The 10,877-nt window shown below is 44.6% G+C and overlaps 1 protein-coding gene across 5 annotated transcripts in view; it reads right to left on the reverse strand.

The window, feature by feature from the left end:
* mcur1 (mitochondrial calcium uniporter regulator 1) overlaps positions 1–10,442 on the reverse strand; it is an 89,769-nt gene extending 79,327 nt beyond the window's left edge. For 3 of the 5 annotated variants that reach the window (XR_013500754.1, XM_078241204.1, XM_078241195.1), the window contains exon 1: positions 10,117–10,428. Coding sequence is in view for 4 of the 5 variants with exons in the window: in XM_078241204.1 (XP_078097330.1) it covers positions 10,117–10,417 (301 nt within the window). In the remaining variant the exon portion in view is untranslated. Of the gene's footprint in view, positions 1–10,116 lie in introns of all 5 variants that reach the window. The other 2 variants (XM_078241214.1, XM_078241225.1) reach the window with 2 other exon arrangements.
* Between the last annotated feature and the right edge of the window lie 435 nt (positions 10,443–10,877).

Consider the following 10,877-nt stretch of genomic DNA (forward strand, 5'->3'; position numbering starts at 1 on the left):
ATGGAATTCAAATCAAAAAAAAAATCTGGAATTAAGAATCTACTTATGACCATGAAACCATTGTCGATTGTCAGAAAACCCATCTGATTCACTAATGTCCTTTAGGGAAGGGAATCTGCTGTCCTTACCTGGTCTGGCCTACATGTGACTCCAGAGCCACAGCAATGTGGTTGACTCTCAACTGCCCTCCAAGGGCAACAAATGCTGGCCAGCCAGCGAAGCCCATGTCCCAAGAATGAATATAAAAAAAGGTTTGGCAGCATTTATGGAGAGAAAGAGTTGTTTCAGGTCTAAACAACCCTGTACAGACCTCTCTCCACATATGCTGCCAGACCTGCTGAGTTTATCTGGCATTTTCCCTTTGTATTTCAGATGTCCAGTATTTTGCGATTATACATTTCACTTGAATTACTTAGTAAATTCCTGTGCTCAGAAATTCTATTACAAATTCATTCCTTTAAAAAGACATTTCTATCTGAAATCCGCAGAGATTTCAACCAGCAAGAGAAGGTTAAATATGGGTATGAGATTGATACCGTGTTTGTCTCTGATACAATGAGATGAAACTGCATCTTCTAGTAGAACTTCTCTAGGTTAAAAATCAGACTTTACAAGATTTCCTGCAACGGTCTGTGGTTCAGTAAATTTACAAATTAATGGGAAAACATAATCTTCATATGTGATCCAAAGGCTCTGTACTAAGCAATCATGCTGTCCACAAAGACAAGCAAATCATGTACCTCTGCTTCAGGGAAATGCACTACTGAACAAAGATTCATAAATTGAATAGTAGTTTGTCAGGAGTGATAGGGGACATTCAAGCTCATTTCTGACCACATCGTGAGATAACGCAAGGGATATCACTCAATGCTATCTAAAAGACCTTCACATGGAAAAAACATTTATTTTGTCATAGAGATTGAATAGGTTGGGACTTTATTCCCTGGAGCGTAGAAGATTGAGGGGAGATTTGATAGAGGTGTATAAGATTTTGATGGTTATAGATAGAGTGAATGCAAGCAGGCTTTTTCCGCTGAGGTTAGGGGAGAAAAAAAACCAGAGGGCATGGGTTAAGGGTGAAAGGAGAAAAGTTTAAAGGGAATATTAGGGGGGGCTTCTTCACGCAGAGAGTAGTGGGAGTGTGGAATGAGCTGCCGGATAAAGTGGTAAATGCTTTTAACATTTAAGAAAAACTTGGACGGGTTCATGGATGAGAGGGGTGTGGAGGGATATGGTCCAAGTGCAGGTCAGTGGGACTAGGCAAAAAATGGTTCGGCACAGACAAGGGCCAAAAGGCCTGTTTCTGAGCTGTAATTTTCTATGGTTCTATGGTTCTAACTTGTTGTGATCAAGGCAAACTTTGACAATTTTACCATTAGTTTCTTACGACAATGCTATGTAGTAGCTTAAGCTGTATTCAAAAAAAAAATCCCTTGGCAGTACTTAAACATCCAGTAAATGCCCAACTCTTGAAAAACATTGAAATATGCTATTGCTGCATTTTACACTGACAGTTTTTGTTTGCCCTTCACCAAATCTGAAGTTGAATAGATGACAATCCAGATTATCCAGCATTTCACACTACTAAAAGTCTTTACCTTTCATAGTAATTCTTGTTCACCAGTTAGGTAAGTAACTGCAAATGTTTATTTACATATAATAGAGGCTTGCAGCCTTGTGGCTGCCAGTCAGCTCCCAAGAAGGTTCTGGACCAGGAGCCCAAGCTGATCATGATGAGCCCCCACCCAGCTCCCCGATAATTTCCCTGGGTCATACGACCCTTGCTCTGCAGATAGATCCTTAAAAGGGACAATCACCACATCCCTCTCCCTCCAAGTCATTTTATACAAAGGTCAATAATCAATTTACACAGTCCAAGATAATTAAACATTTAGTACATTAATTCAATTAGTTATAAATGTAGTCTTTTGGGGGTTTTTAAATCATTGTGGAGTGATGTGACTCTTCTGTCTGGGGCGCTTCCACAGGATTGCTGTCAGCCAAAACCACAATGACAGGTATCTTTCCAAACACAGGCAGCTCAGTTCTGTTTCCATGGAGACATCAGTCTTGCCTGCCACAGGACGACCAGGTACTTCAGTGCTTGGATAGTTGACAGCATTTCCAGATGGCAATATTGCTCCTGATGACAGCACTGGCAATTCTTGCTCTCTCAAATGGTCTATGCTTTTCTGGACGATCCTTCCATCTACATCCACTTTCTACGAAGGGGTCCAGTTTTGGATACAATGATCCCAGGGACCCAATTTGATCCACTTCCAAAATTCCTCACATGTGCTACATCATCCACTGAAAATGACTGCATTGACTTACATAAATCATGGTTTGTCCCCTCCCCCCACACAAATTTGGAAACATGAGGCTCAGTCTCATTCTGAGACGACGATTCATTAACAACTCTGCTGGCGGGACTTCAATTGTTGCATGTGGAGTTGTCCTATAGCCCAGAAGGAATTGAGAGATTGTGGTCTCCAGGGACTTCCTGACTGCTTCATTAGGCCAGTTTGGATGCTCATTCAACTAGTCCGTTGAACGCTGGGTGGTAAGGTGCAGTCCAAATGTGCTTGATACCATTGAGGGTGGTAAAGTTCTGGAATTCAGCGCTCATGAAGGCTGTCCTATTAACAGACACCATGACTTCAGGTATTGCGTGGGTGGAAAAACATCGGTACAATTTCTCAACTGCAGCGTGCGATGTCAGAGACTTCACCTCAAACATTTCCATCCACTTTGAACATGCATCGACAAGGAGCAAAAACAATGTGCCCACGAATGGCCCAACATAATCAATATGGACACATCTATGGCTGGCCAGACCACACTCAAGGGTGCAGTGGGGCTGCAGCAGGCAACCTTTGTTGCAATTAGCAGGGTTCACTGTGCTTGACTAGGTTCTCAATATCAGCATCAATACCGGGCCACCGGACATAACTACTGGTGAGCATCTTCATCTTAGACATACCCGGATGGGCACTGTATAATTCAACTAGGAGCAACTCTCTTCCTGGTGCAGGGACAATTACTCTTGCTCCCCGAAGTATGATGCCACCATGACAACTCAACTCATGTTTTCATATGAAATATGTTTCATCTCTTCGGAAACTGGCTCATTAGCACAACCCATTAGTATCCTGTGTCTGACTTTGGACAACAGTGGATCCTGACTGGCCCAGACTAACGACATATCCAAGAAGTTCACCATCAATGACAATTTCATGCGATATTGGAGGAAGTGCAACAGTCTCTTGCAAAGCTAGGCAACTAAATGTCTAAAGATGTACAGGTTAGTTGGACTGGCCATGATAAATTGTCCCTTAGCTTTCCAAGATGCGCAGGCTAGGGGGATTAGTGGAATAAATACTGGGATAGGACCTGGGTACGATGCTCTGTCGGAAAGTCGATGCAGATGCGAAAGGCTGAATGGCCTCCTCCTGCACTGCAAGGACGCTTTGATAAATGCATCCACATTCATTGTGTGTGTTCCAGGCCAGTGCTTGAAAGTATATCCATAGGCGTAGAGGATTAATGCCCAATGCTGAATTTTTGCCAATATAATTGACAAATAACTTTGTCTTCTTTAAAAAGACTCAAAAGTGGTTTGTGATCAAAAACAATGGTAAAGTGCTTACCATACAAGTACTGGTGGAATTTTGTGACACCAAAAACTATTGGTGGTCCTTCTTGATTTGCGAGTAGCCTTTTTTAGCTCCCGAGAGGATTCTCAAGACATACTCTATTGGCCTTTCCAATCCATCATCCATCTCTTTGAACAACACCTCACTGACGTCAGATGGAGAGGATCAGAGGTTAACACTGATTTGTTAGACAGATTGCAATGCACCAATGAATTAGATGAATATAATATCTGCTCCACTTTTAAAAGCTTCTCTGGGGTATCTTCCAAAACTAACACTGGTGCTTCTTTAGCAGCATATGCAAGGGGGCCAATCCTCTCAACAAATTTGGTAGAAACCGCCCATAATAATCAACCATTCCTCAGAACAATTTGAGCTCAGATATGTTTTTGGGACCGGTGCCTCGTTTATTGCTCTCACCTTGTCTTTCAGGGGGTATAATCCTTGTGCATCTCCGTGATACACCAGACAGGCTACCTTAATGGCTTGAAAAGTACATTTCTTTTTCTTGAGGTGAATTCCAACCATTAAATTTCTTTAGTACCTCCACTAAGTTAGCTAGGTGCTCAGCTTCTGTCAATCTAGTTATCAAAACATCATCCAGGTATAGTACAACTCATGGTAGTCCTTGCAATAGATCTTCCATTGTTCTCTGCAAAATAACACATGCTGACAACACACCAAAAGGCAGTCACTTAGACTGAGTCAACTCGTGTGTTTATCATGACATATCGAGAAGCATCATCTAATTAAAGTTGCTGATAGGTGTGACTCATATCCAGTTTGTATAGGTTTGACCTCTGGCCAACTTTGCATACAGGGCGGCACGGTAGCACAGTGGGGCGGCATGGTAGCACAGACTGCTGCTTCACAGCTCCAGGGACCTGGGTTCGATTCCCAGCTTGGGTCACTGTGTGTGTGTGGAGTTTGCACGTTCTCCCAGTGTCTGCGTGGGTTTCCTCCGGGTGCTCCGGTTTCCTCCCACCGTCGAAAGATGTGCGGGTTAGGTTGATTGGCTGTGCTAAAATTGCCCCTTAGTGTCCTGAGATGCGTAGGTTAGAGGGATTAGCGGGTAAATGTGTAGGGATATGGGGGGTAGGGCCTGGGTGGGATTGTGGTCGGTGCAGACTCAATGGGCCAAATGGCCTCTTTCTGCACTGTAGGGTTTCGATGATGATTTCGATGATGATTCATACAGATCTTCAACCTTTGGGATTGGATACTTACCTAACTTGATAACGTGAATAGTTGTCAATTTGTAATCCCCACAGATGCGGTGTTGTCAGGCTTTATCATGTGGACTATGGGTGCTGCTCACTCTGTGAACTGAACTGGCTGGGATAATACCCAGTTCTTCCAATCGCTTCAATTCTGTGTCCAACATTCCTCGCAAGGCATTTGGTACTGATCTTGCTCTTAAAAAATAAATGAGGGGTTGCTTCTGGATCTACATTGACCTTCACCTGAAGGTGCTTTACTTTACCTAACTCGTCACAAAAAATATTTTCCAGTTTAAGTTGATTATCTTGAACCAATCATGGCCCAAAAGATTTGGCCCTTGGCCTGACACTATTATTACTGGGAGTGAGTGGACTGTTGCCGATAGCATATTGGGACGACGTCTTGATGGCTTCGCTTGTGCAAGTTGTTAGATTTCTTTTGGTACCCCTTAAACACAATGGCTGGACTCCTACTTGTTCTCCTATCACTGGGGCAGAGGCTCCTGTATCAACTTCTATCTATAAGGGCCTATAATTTACCAGAAGCATCACAGAGATGGGAGGCTACCTTGCTCACTTTCACGTTGAACAACGAGTGAACGTTTAAATCCTTGGTACTGGACACTTCAATACACTGTGATGTGTTACTAGATAGACTAGACGTATTTTTACATTGGCGTCTTAAGTGATCTTTCCTGTGGCAAAAATAACATTCAGCCTCTTTATATCTGCAGACTTCAGGGTAGTGATTACCCCCACATCGGTGATTGATTGGCCCTTTTACATTTTCTCACTCCATTCATGGCTGCATTTGCTTCCCATTTAAAATTACATCTTCACTTTTAGCGCCACTGCTGATTGTAACTTCCCTCCCTAACTGGTGGGCCATACCATTTTGTGCATTCTAAAGCTCCAGTGCACCCTTCTCACTGCTCTCCATTGCCAGCGCTATCTCCAACACCTTAAAATTTATCTCTGCAAGTATCTTCCATTGGATGGGCTCATTATTTACACTGCAGACTAAACAGTCCCGCAGTCAGTCGTTGCGAGTGGCTCTGAAGTCGCAGTGCTCGGAGATCTGTCTTAATTTGGTCATATAAGTTGCAACAGTTTCCCCAGAGGCTCTCCCAGGTGAGTTAAACTTAAATAGCTGCAATATGACCGATGGCTTCGGGTGTCAGTGTGTTTTCGCCAATTCAATTCTCTCAGGTGAATGATTTGGAGTCGGGCACGCTTGGGGATGTGAAGCTACATGTAGGTCTGGGTCGCACATGCACTCAAAGATTGTCTTTCTCTTCCCCTCCTCATCAATTCTGTTGGCCCAAGTAGCCCAAGCGCTCAATTTGTGTCCAATCCTCCACAGGGGAATCAAAAGGATCTATCCGCCTGAAACAGGACATATTTGCAAACTATCTACTGTTTCTCAACCTGAACTTTATATTCACAATCTTCACCAATGTAATCATTTCAGTTCATCAGTTAGGTAAATAACTATAAACATTTATTGATATCCAACTATAATAGAGGTTAGCAGCTTCATGGCTGCCAGTCAGCTCCGAGAAGATTCTGGAACTGGAACCTCAATTCAGAGTAATCCCCCACTCTGCTCCCCAATTGGTTTCCCAGGTTATGTTACTCTGCACATTGATCATTAAAGGTAGTGGTTCTATTCAGTGCGCCGTGAAGAGCCCCCAAGTGTGTCATGGAAACAGGGTCATTCGGCTCATTACAGTCTTGGTTCGAACATGGACAAAAGAGCTGAATTCCAGAGGTGAGGTGAGAGTGACAGCACTTGACATCAAAGCCGCATTCGACTGAGTGCGACATCAAGGAGCCCTAGCAAAACTGGAATCAATGGATATTAGGGGCAAACTCTCTACTGGTTGGGGTCATACCTGGTACATAGAAACATAGTTGTGGTCATGGAGGGTCAGTCATCTCAGCTAAAGAACATCTCTGCAGGAGTCCCTCAGGGTAGTGTCCTCAGCCCAACCATCTTCAGCTGCTTCAACGACCTTCCCTCTGTGATGTGGAGATTCTGGCGTGGGACTGGGGTGGGCACAGTAAGAAATCTCACAACACAAGGCTAAAGTCCAACAGGTTTATTTGGTTTCGGAGCGTTGCTCCTTCATTAGGTGAGTGGGCCTGATCAGATGAGATCAACCTGGTGTTGTGAGACTTCTTACTGTGCCTTCTCTCTGTCATCAGGTCAGAAGTGGTGATATTCACTGATGATTGCACAACGTTCAGCACCATTTGCGACTCCTTAGAAACAATCTATGTTAAAATGCAACAAGATCGAATGGCCTTCTTCTGCACTGTAAGGGTTCTATGGATCATATCTGGACAATATCCTGGCTTGGGCTGACAAGTGGTAAGTAACATTCGCACCACACAAATGTCAGGCAATGACCATCACCAATAAGAGACACTCGAAACACCTCCCCTTGACATTCAATGGTGTTACCATCACTGAATCCCCCAATGGGGTTACCATTGACCAGAAACTCAACTGGACTCGTCACATAAACAGAGTAGCTACAAGAGCAGGTCAGAGGCTAGGAATACTGCGGCAAGTAACTCACCTCCTGACTCCCCGAAGCCTATCCACCATCTACAAGGCACAAGTCAGGAGTGTGATGGAATACTCCACACTTGCCTGGATGGGTGCAGCTCCAACAACACTCGAAACCATTCAGAACAAAGCAGTCCGCTTGATTGGCACCACATCTACAAATATCCACTCCCTCCACCACCGACGCTCAGTAGCAGCAGTGTGTACCATCTACAAGATGCTCTGCAGCAATTCACCAAAGATCCTGAGACAGCACCTTCCAAACCCACTTCCATCTAGAAGGACAAGGGCAGCAAATACATGGGAACACCACCACCTGCAAGTTCCCCTCCAGTCCACTCACCATCCTAACTTGGAAATGTATCACCATTCCTTCACAGTCACTGGATCAAAATCCTGGAATTCCCTCCCTAATAGCATTATGGGTCAACCCATAGCACATGGACTGCAGCGATTCAAGGCGGTGGCTCATCACCACCTTCTCAAGGGCAACTAGGTATAGGCAATAAATGCTGGCCAAACAGCAAAACTCATGTCCCACGAATGAATAAAAAGAAAATTCAAAATTTATGTAATTAAACTAAAACTAGCCTTCGTCTTCAGCTCTGTGGTTGGAGTCTCCAAGACCCAACGGATCTTGGGCTTCCCACACTTGTGCTGGCTGGAAGAGAGCCGCACATGCACGATTTAGATTTTTTATGTTGGTCAGGCCCATGATTAATGGGACTTGAAGCTGAAGTCAAAGGTCCCATGCGTTTGTAGAAAATGCAAAACTCAAAAAGGGCACAAAAACGCTGGGTGAAGCGAGAGAGATAGGGAGAGGTTAAAAAGAGAAGCAGCAAGAAGTTAAAAAAAGAGTAAGGGAAGAATCCCTACAGTGTAGAAACAGGTCATTCAGCCCATCAAGTCTGCAATGACCCTCCAACAGAGCATCTCAGATCCTAACCCTATAATCTCATGCATCTACCCCCCCTAATCCCCTTAACCTACATATCCTGGGATACTAAGGGGCCAATCAAGCTAACCTGCACACCCTTGGACTGTGGGAGGAAACCCACACCAACAAAGGGAGAATGTGCAAACTCCACACAGATAGTCACCCCAAAGCCAGAATTGAACCCCATTCCCTGGCACTGTGAGGTAGAAATACTAACCATCATGACAGAGAAGACATCAAGAGACTATGTAAAGTTAAAGCACATGGGATAGCAGGTAATGTCTTGAGATGGATAGAAAGTTGGTTAGCAGAAAGCAAGCAAAGAGTTGGCATAAATGGGTCTTTTTCTGATTGGCAGTCAGTGACTAGTGGGGTTCCACAGGGAGTTGTGCTAGGACCCCAACTGTTCACATTATATATTAATAATTTTGACGAGGGAACTGAATGCATTATCTCCAAATTTGCAGATGATACAAAGTTGGGTGGAGGGTGAGCTGTGAGGAGAATGCAGAGATGCTTCAGTGTGATTTGGACAGGCTGAGCACATGGTGGGCATATGCATGGCAGATGCAGTATTATGTGAATAAATGTGAGGTTATCCATTTTGGTAGCGATAATAGGAAGACAGATTATTTAAATGGGTACAAGTTCAAAGAAGTGACTACTCAGCGAGACCTTGGTGTCCTCATGCATCAGTCGCTGAAAGTAAGTGCGCAGCTACAGCAGGCAGTAAAGAAGGCAAATGGTATGTTGGCCTTCTAGCGAGAGGATTTGAGTATAGGGATAGGGATGTTTTGCTGCAATTGTATAGGGCATTGGTGAGGCCACACCTGGAGTATTGAGACACGTTTTGGTGTCCTTATCTGAGGAAGGATGTCTTTGTTATAGAGGGAGTTTACCAGGCTGATTCTTGGGATGGCAGGTCTGTCATATGAGGAGAGACTAAGTCGGTTAGGATTATATTCCCTGGAATTCAGAAGAGTGAGGGGGGATCTAATAGAAACTTGGAAAGTTCTAACAGGGTTAGACAGGGTGGTTTCAAACAGAATGGTGACAATGGTGGGAGAGTCCAGAACTAGGGGTCATAGTTTGAAGATAAATTTCTTCACCCAGAGTGGTGAATGTGTGGAATTCACTACCACCGAATGTAATTGAGGTCAAAACATTGTCTGATTTCTTCTTGAAATCAGGTATAGCTCTAGGGGCTAAAGTGATCAAGGAATAAGGAGGGTGGGGGGAGAATCAGGATATTGAATTCGACAATCAGTCATGATCAAAATGAATGGCAGAGCAGGCTTGAAGGGCTGAATGCCTACTACTGCTTTTAATTTCTATGCAAGACAGAGAAAATAGCAGGTATGCCTCAAAAAAAATTGAGTTGTGCCATTACATATAAACGGTTGGGAACCACTGCTTAAAGGGACAATCACTACAATCATCTATCTAAACCCAAAACGTTAACCTGTCTTATATATTTTCAGATGCTGTTAACTATTCCCCACTTTTCCACTATTTGATGTGGCTAGCTATTAAAATGAACATGCCACAGTTGTTGCCGAGTCTCCAAATTCATCTGTAGATATAACAAACTAAGAAAGTGGAAGTGGAGCCCCCAGAAATTTGGTGTCATCATCCAGGAGTGGGCATCCCCTGTCCCGAGTGTGCTGTACATTCAGCCAACATAACAGAGCTATTGGCGGACAGATAGGGCCCTTTACACCGGCTCACCTCTCCTGAACAGACTCTGGCCAATGGCTGGTTCTAAGTTCACCCTGTGGCGGAGCACCAGCATCCATCCCCGCTCCGGCTCTCCCACCGAGCGCACTCCACCGAGGCCAGGAAGAGCAGCACCATCGCCTCTTTGAGCGGTAGCGAAGCAGAGCCTGGAATGAGCAAGCCGTCGGCAGGATGGTGACAGAGCCAGGCCCAAGGTGAGAGCGACTGCCTGCAGCCTGGCGGTAAACACTCTCCTCCAGCCGACCAGAAGACCCCGACTCGCGCACAGCTCACGACTCCCCACCGCTGACATCACCTCCCACTGACGTCACCGCGTCGTGCGTCCGCAACAACGTCATGGCACAAACAGATGACGTATCACGCACATTTGATTTGTAGGCGCGCGGTGGGGAACAAAACAACAACGAAATTCTGTATTTATATAGCACCTTTAACGCAATAGCATGTGTCATGGTGCGTTACAAAACAGCGAGAGTGTGTCTCCCTTCTTAAACAGACTTAGAAGCTTCCTTGAAGCGCAGCAGCATTGACATTAACGACTGGGAGCAGCTTGACATTAATGGTTCAAAATGGCAGCCACTTGCCCCTCAGAAAGCATCTCCCTTTGAGTCACAACATCTTAATAATGATGCACAGCAGAGGGTGAAAGAAAAGGAAGCAAATCCTGCACTTGATCCCACTACTTCAGTCCTGGGACATTTTGGTCCCATGTGCCCAAAGATCTGTTGGCCAAGAATTCATCTGTTCAGTCA

This window comes from Mustelus asterias, chromosome 2 (genome assembly GCF_964213995.1).
Source record: "Mustelus asterias chromosome 2, sMusAst1.hap1.1, whole genome shotgun sequence".
NCBI classification, from domain to species: domain Eukaryota; kingdom Metazoa; phylum Chordata; class Chondrichthyes; order Carcharhiniformes; family Triakidae; genus Mustelus; species Mustelus asterias.